Source organism: Eublepharis macularius, chromosome 1, assembly GCF_028583425.1.
Source record: "Eublepharis macularius isolate TG4126 chromosome 1, MPM_Emac_v1.0, whole genome shotgun sequence".
Taxonomy (NCBI): domain Eukaryota; kingdom Metazoa; phylum Chordata; class Lepidosauria; order Squamata; family Eublepharidae; genus Eublepharis; species Eublepharis macularius.
This window is the reverse complement of record NC_072790.1, coordinates 148,076,774-148,092,763: the sequence shown is the minus strand read 5'-3', so window position 1 is coordinate 148,092,763 and position 15,990 is coordinate 148,076,774. Positions and strand designations below refer to the sequence as shown.

The window sequence follows — 15,990 nt, the reverse complement described above, 5'->3', positions numbered from 1 at the left end:
TATTCTTCAACCCTGTTGACTATACTGGTTGCCTTGGAAAAGAGACCTCATTAAGTTCGAGGTCTTGAATTCGTAATTGTTATTAAGAGGCAGCATCAATCAACAACATTCCAAGGATGGCCTCGATCCTTCAATCCAGAACACAGTTACTAAAGAGCACATCCCATTGAACTCAAGAAAGCATGCTTATAATTGTATTGCTATTCACTCAACTGCATACTTGAGTTCCATTGACTTCAATGGTATGTTAGTGAATTTGTGCTGGATTATACCCTATCATTGTTGTCACTCAGAAATAAAGTCAAATGTGTCCTACATGCTGCAGAACCATGGAAAACTCTATGAAGTAGAGCTTCTTTCTATTTCTTTCAGAAGCTGCTGCCAGTTGTTATATTGTAAACTGTTCCTTCATGCGGCACAGAGAGCATGTATGTTCAATCCTGGTAGGCAAAAAGTCCCACTGCAACTATACAAGCCCATACATGTAAGCTTGCAGGGCCAAAATGTGCATTTCATTTGAGAAAATTGAGCAAAAATGGTGCAAACAGTACTTAGAACTGCAAATATTTAATAAAATGTGTATGTTGCAAAAGTTGATTATCTGGAAAAAAGACAACACATTGGTGTGAAATGTAATAGCCAGAAAAGATCAAAAATAAGAGAACAAAAAAAAAAGAACACAAAGAATGAGGATATGAGTACTGACTCCAAATGAAAGAGCAGTATTCGCACCTTAGGAATTTGCAAACACTATTTTTAAAACATTATAGAGATATTCTAGTTTCTTGAGTGATAAGGCTATATGATTTAATAATCTGATTCAAAGCATGTTTACTCAGAAGTAAATCTCAGTAAGTTGAATATATATTATGCTTTTACAAGATAAAATTCCTATGCTCGTTCTGCACTGCAGTTTGTGTAAATATAATTGTTTGCTTTGCTATTTCTCATTGTGCCTGTTATACAAATAGAATAGCATTCTTTTCTAATGTTCTAAAAGATTACAGATTATTTTTGTAGAAAATATACAAAACTCAAAAGTAAATAAAAGCAGCCTGCTTATCACACAATTCACAGCAATTCTTTTGAACTAAGGCTAATTTAAAAATAGTCAAAATACTGCAAAATATATTTGTTTATAAAAATAATGACATTTTAACTTTCATCAGTTATTATTATTGGTAATTATTACATTGTGTATCCTGGAAGTTTGTTTACTACTAGTTCACTGACATGTTTATACTGATTAGTAATCTCTGTCATCTCAAAGCCATCCTCTTCTTCTTTGTAAGAAGTATTGCTTTCTAACTCACTAAGATTAGACATGTTTGAGGGCATGTAAGAGCTAACTTGAGAGGTCCTTAGTGAGAGGCTCTTTTCCTCAGATTGGCCTTGTGATCCCCTGCTGTTCAAGTTAGAGCTTACTTGTTTGCCTTTGAAAGTCTGCAAATCTTTGTTCTCTTGCTTTTTGATCTGTTGATCTGAAAGTTCTTCCTTTTGGGTTCTTGAAGGAGAAGAATTATCATCAATATATTTGTACTGATCACCAGTGTTTTGATCACTTGATTTTAAAGGATTGGTCTTTTTAAGATGCTGGACAGGAGATACAGATGAAGGTATTGGAAAAAGGGAGGAAATACTTTCAGAAGTAAGACTTTTTTCAGATATTTTAGAATCTGAATCAGTGTCAGAATGGCTTGGTTTTTGGTTTACTAGTAAAAGTTCAGAGATGCTCGGTGGAGCTTCAAAGCTGGAACTATCAGCATTGGTAAAATCTTCTGAATATCCTCCATTCTCACAGCTAGCAATGACATCAATTGAATTCTCACATTCATGGTGGCTTTCAATGTTGTTACTTTGGCTAGGAGTCTGTAGCACTGAAATCTTGCAATCCTTGTCCTGTACACATTTTTCTCCTTCTGTATCTATTGTATTTTCTAAAATGTCTGTATCCTGTAAAGAGACTCTTGGCAGATGGACTTTCAACCGCCTCTCTTTATAACCAGAGCCTATCCTTTTAAATGGGCATCTTTCCTTTATATTTTCACGACTCTTCACATGACCACCTGCAACACTGTTTTGGACATCAGAAGTTACTTCTTTTCTTGTGGTAGAGCAATCTTGTTCAATGCTACATTGTATTAATGTCTCAATATTTTCATTAAATTGAACATTTTGGTCTGAAATGCCTCTTTCTTCAGAGTGCGCAGAGCCAGACTTTGGATGACGCTCAGGAGAACATCGGAGTATTTTACCTTTGACTAAGGAAGTGCTGCCTTTCATGAATACATTTGCCTTTTTTTTCCTACGGTGTTCCCTTTTTTCATGAACTTTCAACATGCCTGGATTGGTCTGCTGTAATCGAAGCCTAAGAGTATTGGTCATCCCATAAGTAAGCTTCCTTCTTGGGGGAGAGTTTTCTTTGCTGTTCTTCTCAGGGCTGCCCTTTGTTTCATAGACTGAGGCTTTAAGTCCAGTCCAAGTACGCTGGAAGGAGGGAGAGATACATTTTAAATTCTCTGGGCGATTTCTTCTTAACATGAGGGTGGGGGACCTTCCTCTCTCTTTGTGATAAGTTTTCTTATCCTCTTGAGTAGGACTTACACTTTTAACACGAGGGGGTGAGGTTTGGGGGCTTTCTTCTACATTTTGATATAGCCACGCTAATTGTGGGTGAACAGCGGATGGCACTGGTTGCAGTGTCTGGTTGTTCAGCAGGGACAGCTCCACCAGCAAAGCATTCAGCAGAGGTAGCTGACTCAAAGTTTGTCTGAGCTGCTGAGGGTTAATCAAATTCTGGGGTGAGGGAGACGCCTCTTGGCCACTTCTTGAAGACTCCTCTTTAACAGGCATTGCAGATGGAAGTGCGTGTTCCTCTTTCTGAATGGATTCCTGAAGTTTAGCCACAGTCACAGGCCCAGAGGCTTTAGGTGCAGGGCAGCAATCTTCAACTGGGCAATTGTAATACATTGGTGGGGGGCAGAAGAGTTCTCTGGCAACGTCCTCACAGCCTGTGTCATTAGGTAGACCCCAACTGCCACTTTCTGGGGCAGACTCTTGGTCCTCCTCCACCTCATGAATGAACTCCAGGCTCTGCCCCCTCTTGCCTTGGGTGTCTAGAGAGGTGAGAGGCTGCGGATCCTCCTTATGGGGCTCCCCTGAGGCTTCGCCTTCTCCCAAGTGGCCCAGCAGGGTACAGCCCAGGTTGCTAAGGCGGTAGCTCAGCCCTAGGTCCCCCACCCGCTCCCCCATCAGGTCCCGAAGCGGGAAACGGCCTCTCCGTCCCCCTGGGCCAGTCCCTACCAGTAGCTCTTCGGCAGCCGCCGCCAGGGAGACACTGCAGGAGCCCAGCAAGCGGGCAGGACCCGCCGTAGGGGGCAGCGCCAGCAGCAGCGCGTGGAGTGGAGAGCGCCTCAGCAGGCCCCGCAGGGCGCTGGGCCGCAGTCTAAAGAGGCAGGACTTGCCCCGCCCGAAGGGCACCAGGGGCCCCGCCACGCAGTGCGGGGCGCGGACCAGCAGGGTGGGGAAGTCGAGCAATCGCAGCGCCACCGCCGGGCGGAAGGGGCCGCTAGCGGGCAAAGGCGATGGCAGCAGATGCGGCTCCACGCGCGCCGACTCCAACAACAGCTCCAGCGAGAAAAGGCTATCGCCATTGCGGCCGCCATCGCCTTCCTCCATCTTCAGGAGATCTCGCGAGATTCAGTGAAGCGGCCGGGCGCCCGCCGAGCTGCATAATTATTGCTATGGAAGCGCCTGGCTGCCGTTGTCTAGCGACTGGAGAGTGTTGCTGCGCCGCAAAGGCTGCTGGGAATCGGGCTGCCTCGGTCTCCTGGCCGCAGAGACGCCGCTCGGGACTCGGACGGGCGGTAGAGTCTGTTTGTCTCTGGAAGGCAAGTGCGCTTCCCACTCGCCTGCGGGGCTGCCCTCTGGAGAGCTGCATAAGGAGGAATACACGGCGAGACTGTAAGAAAACGATGTTCTTCGTGTGCCGAGACGTTAGCAGCGCTTGATTACAATATCGCCTAGTCCTTGCGGAGTCTTATAATAAAGTGGTTTTTCGTCACTGTGGTGCATCTTTTCAACCAGTAATTCTAAAACGATTAAAGCGGTTGCCTGAAATAAGGAACGAGTGGCAAACTTACTAATTAGTTCCTGAGAATCCAAGTGGTGTTCCTTCCTTCCCCCCCTCCCCCAGCCCGGTTCTCTGGTGTTCTTTCTCCCCAAGTGCTTTCCTTCGTTTCCAGTGTAATTTACAGCACAGCCCTTTCAGTAACGAGCTGAACATTGGTAGAGGGGTCACGTTTTGGAATGGTCACCTATTTTAAGACCTCCTTGCACGTAGGGGACTAGCACAACGTGGAAATAAGGGCTAAAACCTGTTTTCTGGAGTAGTTTTCTATTTGCGTTGAGTTTTATGTGAAGGAACGTTGAGAGCTGTAATCAGAGTTGAGAGTAAATGAGTACAGGCTGGTGAGAGTCCCCCCGTCCCTCCCCGCCACGACCACCAGTTTCAAGCTCCTGGCCTGGTCCCGGGGGAGACAGTACCAATAAGAAATATGTTTCACTCCTGGCTGTAAACCGCATCCTATAGTCTGGCACCTTAGTTTAACACCTCATTCTTCTGCATTTTTACGTAGCGCTCCTATCACACTTTATGGAAGACTGTGATCAGGAACGTGGTTAGTGATCCTGCCTTCCTATATCACCTTCCCTCCTCCTAGGGTTGTCAATAAATGTTCAGTCTCTTGATGTGTGGAAATGGGCAGCTGAAGCTTGTTATGGCATGGAAGCAAATAACAAAAGTTGTTAGCAATGTGCTGTAGTTTGATTAAATATTTTAAATATTTCCTATTATTTGGTTTTGTTTCTTTAGAGAGAGAGAGAAAAACTGAGTTCTAGGAACATAAGTTGCTGCAAAGGAGTTTCTTTTGACTAGCTGTTTTCTTTTTTTGGCTCATATTCGCGGGAGAGTCTGTCAGACTGTTTATGTGAGAAAAGTTATGTTTAGAAAAAGTGTCTTGTCTGCTTTAGTTTTTGCTTTGTTTGTTTTCATTATTTATTTTATCTTGTTAAGATACTGTCTAACTATTTAAAAAGACATAAAGCTGCCAGCTGTACTTTAGTTGCGTAAAGACAGCTGGCGGCAGATAGTGAAGTCTTGAGAGCAGTTTGAATTTGTATTTTAATTTAGTAGAATAGCAGAGTTTTTATCAGATAGACTTTCCTGTGATCTGGCTGATACAAATAGATTCCAGAGCCTTTTGAATGATGCCCCTTTCTCAACCAGTAATGTTTCTGTCTTTATCACAGCAGTCAGCAGATAGTGTTAAGGAAGTGTCAAATAATAATGACCCTTTATTTCAGTTTCCTTCACCAGTTCTTGAAAGGCTAGTTGATCAAGACCAGAAAGTCTAGATTTATTAGCAAAGCAGACAATGCTTATTGCACAAACCCTGGAAAAAAATTATGAGACTTTATTACAGAATATTTCTTGAAGGAAATTATAATAACAACATTCAATTTGTGTACTGCCCTTCAGGATAACAACGCCCACTCAGAGCAGTTTACAAAGTATGTCATTATTATCCTCACAACAAAACACCCTGTGAGGTGGGTAGGGCTGAGAGAGCTCCTAGAAGCTGAGACTGACCCAAGGCCACCCATCTGGCTTCTAGTGGAGGAGAGAGGAATCAACCCCGGTTCTTCAGATTAGAGTTCCACGCTCTTAACCACTAAATCAAACTGGCTCTCGATATGTCCTAAGCAAGGTTTCCAAGGTAATTTCTATGAAAGACTATATTGAGCTGAATACAAGTATGGAAAGAACTTAGGTTTTACATAAACTAGCCTCAGATAAATTCGGGTTCCAGGGAGCATCTGGCCCTTATAGTGATCCTGCCATGGTAGTTCTTAACATCTTTCCCTATCAAGGATGTTTTATAAATTCAGAAAATAAGGAGCAGGCAAGGAGACATCTGGCATATATATTGCATATATCTCATGTTGATCTTAAGAGGGTGGAATGGATATGTGGCCCTATTTATCATAATAGAATTTTTATTAACTTTTTCTTCCTCGATGATATGTTCAGCAGGATTATCTTAGGAGATATGGTATAATTCTGTTGAGATATTTTCAAAATCCTGTAATGAAACCTTTAGTCCATTCTAAGAAGGGCTGTGGTCAAACGTATCAGGCTAATAAGAATTCTCTTCCCTCTGTCTTTTGAAGGTCTAATGCACAGGAGGAAAGATGTAGAAATTTGCAGGTTCAGAATTATGTTTATACTCAAAACTCTAATATAGGAAAGGGGAAGTGTAAAGATTTACAAGATCAGTCTAACAGGGGAGGCTATAGGGGCTCTCTGAAGTAAATAATGGGAAAGAATGCCCAGTTCCTTATTTAATTGATGAATCTAACCAGGATGCCATTTTGGCAAGTAGATTCCAAGATTCAAACACTAATTTAGTGTTAGAACCTATTGATGCTAATTTATTTTCCTGTTTCTGTACTTTGACTGCAAATGAACAAGATAATCTGATAAAGTGATTTCTGCTACTTCAGCAAAAGCTAGAGAAATTGCATCAAAGTTCCCCTCAACTAATCAATAATCCTTTGCTAGATAAAACTATAATTGATATTTTTTCTTCTCCTCAATCGAATACTAGTCCTCAATCTTTTGAGAGTAATGGCAAAGGGACAGTGGTCCCTCTGCCTTTGGAAACGGAGGTCTTAGTATGTAATTCTAATAATAACAGCTGTGTAGTATACGAACAAGATATTATTTTACAGAGATAATGCAAGTCTGACTTTATGGACCCCAAGTGAAGGTATTATCTTGGAGTGCAGCTGGTAAAATCCTTCTTAAAAATTCAAATTATATTGCTCCAGGAAATATGGTCAACTAACGAAATCTGCTTAACAGGTTATATAGCCTTTTCAACTAAAGCTCAATCAGGTAGAACAATGAGCACTCTAAAGTGGGTCTGACCTGTTTAATTTCTAATCCAATACCGTGTATCTCAATAAAGCAGAAGGAATCTTCTTCATTGGCCCTAGCTATGTATATAAAATTCAGCAATTATTCCCTTATATTAATATCAGTTTGTTTACAGTATATCAGAGATAAAAACACCCTTTCGAGTAATTGGAGGAAGCTAAGGGACTTAGTTGAAAAATTATTAACATCTTATCCAAATGCTAAATTGCTAATTGCTGGCAATTTTAATGCTAGAATTGGACTTAATGATGAGCAATTACTGAAGGCTGGAGGACTGAATGGATCTGAAATGGAGGGATATCTTTATAGTTATGATAGAGTCCCTGGCTATGAAGATAAATGCAGAGGGGCTGGGTTTGCTGGATTTTGTTATAAAAGAAAGATTGGTGATATCGACGGCGCAGGAACATATACGATGATGGAAATTTTACATGTATTTCTTTAAGAGGAGCCAGTCTAATTGACTATTTTCTTGTTTCACCAGACTTTGTTCCTTGGGTGAGCAGTTTGCTAGTAGAGGCCTTTTATGGTAGCTACCATTTGCCACGGTCTTGGGAAATGGCCTTTGAGCTCTGATTGAAAATTTTGTTTGTCTCAGAAGCTGTCGAGTGTCTCTGTTTATTATGCCACTCCGTGGAGGAAATTAACGGAGATGAGACTGAAGTTGTTGCGGCTCAACAGTAGGGAGTTAGTGAGCATGGGAAGGTTAGCAGCACACTCCTTGGTGAATGAACACTTCTATACTTTGAATTTTTTTTAGTACTGTGCAGAGAGCCCATAGGGTATGCTCTCCTTTATATTTCGAATTATCCTATCCAAAGGCGCCTTTACCATACTTAGATTTTTTAACCGTTCCACAATACAAGAGAGCATTTATGCTTGCAAGATTAAATTCTATTCCTTCTCAAGTTATGCAAAGTCATATACAAAAGATTCTATATTCTGATATCAAAAAGAGTCCAGTAGCACCTTTAAGACTAACCAATTTTATTATAGCATAAGCTTTCGAGAATCAAGTTCTCTTCATCAGATGCCTGATCAGGCATCTGATGAAGAGAACTTGATTCTCGAAAGCTTATGCTATAATAAAATTGGTTAGTCTGGACTCTTTTTGATTTTGCTACTACAGACTAACACGGCTAACTCCTCTGGATCTATATTCTGATAGACTCTGTGACTGTACTACTGGACAGATAGAAACTTTGCAGCCTTGTTTATTGGAATGTAAGATTTTTCATGGTATAAGGGATGTGTGGATTACTCCTGTTTTCCATGAAAATGAAGGATTGGCTGTACCAGACAAGTTAAAAATACTTCTGGAAGGTGTGGATTTAGAGTAACACTGACTATAGCCAATTTTTTTTGCCAGATTTTAAGTGTGGTAATGTTAGGACATTTTAAAATGGTTTATTTTATATTTGTATTTTTTTATTTAGTGTGGAATTTTTCAATGCCTGTTGGTTAAATGAGCAGTCATTAAAGTGTGTATGAAGGTAAATAATGTCCTATTATGCCTCTATTAAAGGAACAAGATCCTGCCCTACTGCAATTTCTTTCATTGGCCATCTTCTGTTCTTCAGGGAATGAAATCCAAAGGGAAAAGCCTTGTCAATTTCACTACTTCCTGGTAGGCGTTCAAAATATAAATCGTGCTGGGGTGCATAGGGGCTCTTGTGTATCTTTACATTCTCCCACCCAAACCTCCCTCCCCCCTTATTATGCTGGGAGTAGTGACAGCAATGGCAGCACCTAGGAGAAGTGCCCCCCCAAGGTTCTTACTTTGCCCACACTGCTATTGCTGTTCAGAAGTATGGAGGTTAGCTATATTGGATCAGACTAGATTTTTAAAGAGTTTCTCACTGCAGGAACAGGAACAGCTGGTCTCTTAATTGCCCGTAGTCCCCTGTTATTCACAATCAGAGATCTCTGTGCCGCTGGGCTCAGAGCCAAGCTACAAGTGATACCTTACCCAAGTTGGACGCTTGTCAGCTTCCCTCAAGTTTTGATGAGAAATGTAGGCGTCCTGGTTTTACAGCTTGGCTCTCCATTACAGCTGCAAGACCAGGATGCCTACATTTCCCATCAAAACTTGAGGGAAGCTGACAAGTGTCCAACCTTGGTAAGGTGTCACTTGTAGCTTGGCTCTCAGGCTTCAGGATGCTCTTGAGGGCAAAAGACAACTGTGGTCAGCACGTTTTTGTCTGGAGTCCAACTGCCCCATTCCCAGCTTTGTAGGGCTTCACAGTAGTCCTGGCATATGCCATGGGGCTTCCTCCAGGCTTCTGGTGATTTGTACTCTTCCTCCAGAATTTATTTAATTCCCACCACCAGACTGACCCCATCTGGAGTGAGATGAAATTTCCTAGCCACACTGAAATGGGGGTGCTTATCAGGATGCTTCTAAATGACAACAACAAAAGTATTTAATTCATGAAACTGATGCATAACTTGTTATAGACCAAGCCAACAGAGGTATACGATTAGTACAACAGTAACTGAAATCTAATATTTCTTTGCTGCTATCCAGAAGTATAGCCTTCTTATGTTGTGAATCTCTCAATGTAATGATATGTAAATGATAGAAGCAGAAGATTTTATTTTCAAATGTGTTTCTTTTATTGCTTCAAAATATTTTTTTTCTTCTAAAATATATTTTGATCTTCAATGTGGCTCATCATCAAATCTCAGTATGACTTATAGTAACCTGGTTATCTTCAGTTTTTGCTGCTGTATTTCCAGCAGTGTCTGTTCCAATTCTCTTCACATGTTTCATTTCACTCTTTAGCTAGCCTGAAAATATCAGACCAATAAAGACAATGCTAAGCACTTTAAAGTCCCAATGGCCCATTCATGTCAATGAGAGAGTTGAGCACAGACTTACTTCTCTCTATGGAAATGAAAGGGACCTAAGCACTTCTTTTTTAGCAGAGCCATGTTAAATTGTCTTTTCTTACACGTGCTTTCTCCTCCTGGACTTGTCTCTTTATTTAATAGTGAACATTGGGGGTGGAAAGCTGCATTCCTGTACTTTTGCACCTATAGAGCTTCTTAATATTTTGAAATGTGGCATTTTTTAAAACCTGGGCATTCTGTTTTGAATGATCAGGTTTGTCACTTCTGCACTTGCCTATACAGGCATGAAAACATTAGTCCAATATAACTGAATGTTTATAATGAAGACAAATAAGGGCCAAAGCTTGTGATTTTAAGCCATTCTCCTATTAATTGTGGGTTGGGAAGTTTGAGTGACAAGGTTTGTAATAACAAGGAACACATCAGCTGCCGTAGAACTATTGCACATAAAATGAATTCTGGAGTAAGTATTAAACTCCCCCAACTCCTGTTCCCTCTTTGAAGCCCAGGTTTTCTGTCAGTTTAGTTTTCTCAGAACATTAGCTTCTGCACTGAAAATTGTGCTTTTATTATTCATTGATGCAGAGCAGTGCTTGAAGAACTTAATGAACTATTCCGAATGTTAAACAGAATGGAAATTAAAACATTTTTTCCTTCAAAGTCACTGATTTCTCCTTAATCTGATTGTGTTTTGGACTTCATCCAGGACTCTTGAGCTCTTGGGGTTGGAATTATTTGGAGTGAATAATTCACGTATGGTACTTAGTTTGCAGACAGGAAGATTGCTCTGAATATTTTGAATTAATGCACTAGATTTGATTTGGCTGTTTATTAGGAATCACGTAACTCAAATGTGAGCTGTAAGCAGAGGTACTCTCAAGCAGCTTTGCTGCTAAGAAAGATTCACCCAGCTATGCCCCCTCTCCTCCAAGTGAGAGAAGTACTTATGCATCCTGTAACAATGAGGAATGGATTGTCCTCCTAAGATTCATAGTATGGGTTTATTGTAAGTGAACACACAATTGATACTGATGCTTTAAATTTTAAAAGCTTAACAAACTTGTTATATTGAAGAGCTAAATATACTAAAAACTTCAGAGGCTGTTTAACAAAATTAAGAAGATCGCTGTTCCCACCCTCATCATATTTTCTTCCATCTTGATATTGCAGCTTTGTGCCCCCTCTCAAGGGACTTGTCTGCATGAGATTCATTTACAGTTGGTTCATGATGAATTTATTTGGTTTTGTTGCTCCAAATAATTACATGAAAAAATGCAAAATGATTTATTCAACTGGAGCAGCCCCCTAAACTGCAGCATGTTTCTGTTTAGTACTGTTATACCACTGAGTGATGTGTTCTCTCTTTTTAAAAGAACTTTTTCATTGAAAAAGGCTTTCTACAATATAAATAACTGAAAACACTGTGCTGTATTAATACAAACGTCAAGCAATGAAGATAGGGGATAACATATAAATGAACACAAAACCTAATACATAGGTTGTACATGTTTCAGCAATATAAGATCAGTTTCAGTATATATTGTAACAGATGTACACTATATATAACTAATCATATTACAGCCCAAAGGCTAAATAGTTTATAGGACTTTATACAGCTGTGTCTCCCTTTTCTGTAATGTTTATAATTGTCCTCTAAATATTTCAGAAAGTTTGGATTTACTATGTGTATCTTGAAGGCTGTTTTTTCCATGGTTGCTTCCAGTATTATTGCATGCCAGTTCTGTATTGATGTCTTTCCCCATGTGAAGAATGATCTTCTAGAAAAGGAAGTGCCCTGTTTGGTGCTTTCCTGCTCGATTGTAAATATGTTTCTTCATAGGCAGACCAGTGAATTTAATGGAACAATTCCTGGTCTGTATGTTTAAGGTTTTAGCACAGCACATAGTATGAAAGATAGCATTAGCACCTCTGCACCCAATTTTTCTCTGGTGTTCAGTGTGTGACTACCCTAGGCTCAGCCTGGGGAGCAATGTTGCTTGGAGATAAGTTAAATGAACACATAAAATCTCTGAAACCTAAGCTCAAGTAGTGCCAGTTATAGTGGGCCTACAAATTATGTCCAGTCTATTGCACCACTGCTGGGTGCAATTGTGCCTGCTGCATGCTGGCCCTGATTTTTTTTTTTGCCTCCCCCCCCCCGAGCTGTTTGTGTGATTTGTTTCTGCCTCCTATCTTCTTTGCCAACAATCACAACATACATATTATTTCCACTTTGAAAAGGTATTTATTTTTAGCCAAATATAAATAGATTTTAGTCAGAATTTTGCTGATGCTGTAAGGTAGATACTTGTTTGTAGGTATTGTTTGCAAGTATTGAATGTCTAAAAGGTTAAAAAAGATCAATTTTCACAGTTAAATCTGCTTCCAACCAATTCCTCATGCTAATGATTAATTTTTCAGTTCTTCAAATCTATATCCTTTGGTGTTCTGAGTGTTTGACCCTTAATTCCAAATACATGAATTTACCAGGTGGCCCTCGGTAAGCCACACCTCTCAACCCCAGCTGCTTTGCAGGGATAATACCACTGACTTTGTTTACCACTCTGAGTGGGTGCTCATCTGTACAGAAGAGCGGAATATAAGTGACTTGCTGTTGCTGTTATACAGCAATAGACGCACAGTTTGCACAGAGGGTTTGTGTTCCTTATTGGTATGCATATTCCGGAACTGAGTCAAAGTGCTAAAAACAGTTTCTGCATCCAGCTCAAATTAAGCCCTTCATTTGTCCAATTCCCAATCTACATATTATGCTGTATCTTGTGTGTGCTATGTGCTGTCAAGTCGCCTCCAACCTATGGCAACCCTATGAATGAAAGACCTCTAAAACGCCCTTTCATTAAAAGACTTGCTCAAATCCTGCAAACTGGAGGATGTGGCTTCTTTTATTGAGTGAAGCCATCTTTTTTTAGATCTTCCTCTTTTCCTACTGCTTTCCACTTTTCCTAGCATTACTGAATTTTCCAGAGAATCTTGTCTTCTCGAGATGTGACCAAAGTACAATAGCCTCAGTTTTGTCATTTTAGCTTCTAGGAAGAATTCTAGGCTTGATTTGATCTAGTACTCATTTATTTGTCTTTTTGGCTGTCCATGTGTAAGCGGTCGGCCCGGCCTCTGCCATTTTATTTTATTTTATTTTATTTTATTTTATTTTATTTTATTTTATTTTATTTTATTTTATTTTATTTTATTTTATTTTATTTTATTTTTAAAGAATTTTTATTGGATGGGTTTACAAACATAAACATAAAAATCATTATCATTATTCACTCCATTGCATTTTCCCCATCCTTCCCCCCCCCCTTTTCTGGTGACTCCCCGCAGTTTTCCATACCCAACTTAATCTAAAAAGTATATCATATAAATTCATAAAATCTATAATACTAATGTAATATATATCTATATTATACCTACTATCTACTCTAACTATATTACTTATCTTAGTTAAAAATATAAAGATTGCATAAGTAATAATAAGTACATATGCTAAGTAAAACAAAATTACATACATATCCCCTGTAAATATACTATACTAATCCCATAACATATAGTAAAATATACCCCTTTTTAAGCTTAAGTAAGTTACTATCTCCCCTACTTCTCCAAAGACCACAATTTCCGCTTCATGTCCCACTTTTTCCCCACATATTTCTTAAATTTTTCCTAGCTTGATGTATAGTCCAATTCTTCTTGTTCTTTCAATTTCCTTGTTAATTTGTCCATTTCTGCCATGTTCAAAACTTTCAAAATCCAATCTTCCATAGATGGTGTCTCCTGAGTCTTCCACATCTGTGCATAACATATTCTGGCTGCCGTGATCATATAAAACACCATAACTCTGTCCGTTTTATCAAAATCTTCTAGGTTCATACATAATAACAGCAATTCCGGGGTTTTATTTATATTCCTTTGTAAAATATCTGACATAACTTTAACTGTATCCCCCCAGAACTGCTTAGCCTTATCACAAGTCCACCACATATGATAAAATGAACCTTCATGCTGTTTACATTTCCAACACTTATCAGACATCTGGCTATTACCATTGGCCAACTTCTTCGGTGTTAAATACCATCTATACAACATTTTATATACATTTTCACGCACAGTGGTACATGCTGAAATCTTAACTACATTTTTCCAAACCTTTTCCCAAGCTTCCATTGAAATTTCCTTATTACAATTTATTGCCCATTTGACCACCTGCACTTTAACAACTTCCTCCTCTGTAAACCATTTCAATAATATCTTATATATTTTAAAAATTATTTTCTTCCCCCCCTGAAGCAAACACTCCTCAATCTCAGAGTTTTGTAGTCTAAAACCATTTTTTCTTTTGTCTTTCTCATATAGGTCTTTTATCTGCATGTATTGAAACCATCCATATTGGAATGGCAATTCTTCATTACCTTTAAGCATATAGTTATTCTGCTGTATCTCAAGAATTTCTTTATAAGTCAACCAGTCTTCCCCTGCATATTCTGTTCTTGGATTTACTACTTCCGCAGGGATGATCCACATTGGTATAGTCTCTTCTATATATTTCTTGTATTTAGTCCATACAGCAAACAAACTTCTTCTAACATAATGATGTAGAAACATAGAGTCTGCTTTTACTTTGTCATACCATAGATATGCATGCCATCCAAATAATTTATTATATCCTTCCAATGCTAACAACTTCAAATTCTTCAATGTCATCCATTCCTTTAGCCAGTCCAGACATATCGCTTCATGGTATAATTTAAAATTTGGTCATTGTAATCCTCCTCTATCTTTTGCATCATAGAGTACTTTCATTTTAACTCTGGGTTTCTTTCCAGCCCAAACAAAGTTTAACATCGTTCTCTGCCACTTCTCAAATTGTTTACTGTCTTTAACAATAGGTATTGTCTGTAGTAGAAACATCATTCTTGGAAGAACATTCATCTTAATTACTGCAATACGACCTAACCATGACAAGTTCATTTTATTCCATCTAATCATATCTTTCTCTATTTGTTGCCATAACTTGTCATAGTTATTCTTATATAAGTCAATATTCTTCACTGTCACTTCCACTCCCAAATACTTAACCTTGTTTACTACTTCACATTCCACCTTGTCCATCAGCTCCTTTTGTTGTTGTTTAGTCATATTTTTGCAAAGTATTTTGGACTTCACCTTATTAATTACAAAACCCGCTACATCTCCATAATCCTTCATTTTCTTCATCAATTTTGGCATGCACTCTATTGGATCTTCCACTATCACCATTATGTCATCAGCAAAAGCTCTTACTTTATATATTCAAATCCTTTAGTCCTCAATCCTCTTATTGAATTGTCTTCTCTTATTTGCCTAAGTAAAATCTCCAGTACCATTACAAACAGAAGTGGGGAAAGCGGACACCCTTGTCTTGTTCCGTTTCTTATTTCCAACTTTTTGGTTACATCCGAGTTAACAATTATATTTGCAGATTGGTTTTTATATATTACCTTTATTGCTTGTATAAATTTCTCTCCCAACTGCATCTTCTCCATTGTTGCAAACATAAAATCCCAGTTCAAATTGTCAAACGCTTTCTCCGCATCCACAAAGAAAAAACCAACCTGCTTCCCTGGATTTTTATCATAATACTCAATAGCATTCAACAACACTCGTAAGTTATCTTTTATTTGCCTTTCCGGTAAAAAACCGGCTTGATCCTCTCCAATAAATTCCACTAGCCAAGTCTTAAGTCTTTCTGCTAGTATCTTTGCAAATATTTTATAGTCATTATTAGTTAAAGATATTGGTCTATAATTCTTAACATTACTTAAGTCTAATGTCTCCTTCGGTATCAATGTAATATTAGCCTCATTCCATGTATCTGGCATCTCGACCCATTCCAATATTCCATTCATCATCTTTTGCATCAGTTGTTTCAAGTCCTCTGCCATCACTTTGTAAAATTTTGCAGTAATTCCATCTGGTCCCGCAGCTTTACCAACTGTAGTAGCTTGTATTGCTTGTAACACTTCCATTATTGAAATCTCAGCACTAAGCTTCTCTTTCAACTTCTCTGGTCACTTTGGTAAGTCAATCCTGTCAAAGTAGTCTCTTATCTTTTCATGATCCACTATTTTTTTCTGATATAA

The 15,990-nt window shown here is 38.9% G+C and overlaps 1 protein-coding gene across 1 annotated transcript; it reads right to left on the bottom strand.

The window, feature by feature from the left end:
• Window positions 1-562: 562 nt before the first annotated feature.
• MAP10 (microtubule associated protein 10) lies at window positions 563-3,678 on the bottom strand. Its single transcript, XM_054974957.1, has one exon. It carries the CDS (start codon window positions 3,676-3,678, stop codon window positions 1,189-1,191), a length of 2,490 nt encoding a protein of 829 aa, XP_054830932.1. The 3' UTR covers window positions 563-1,188.
• Between the last annotated feature and the right edge of the window lie 12,312 nt (window positions 3,679-15,990).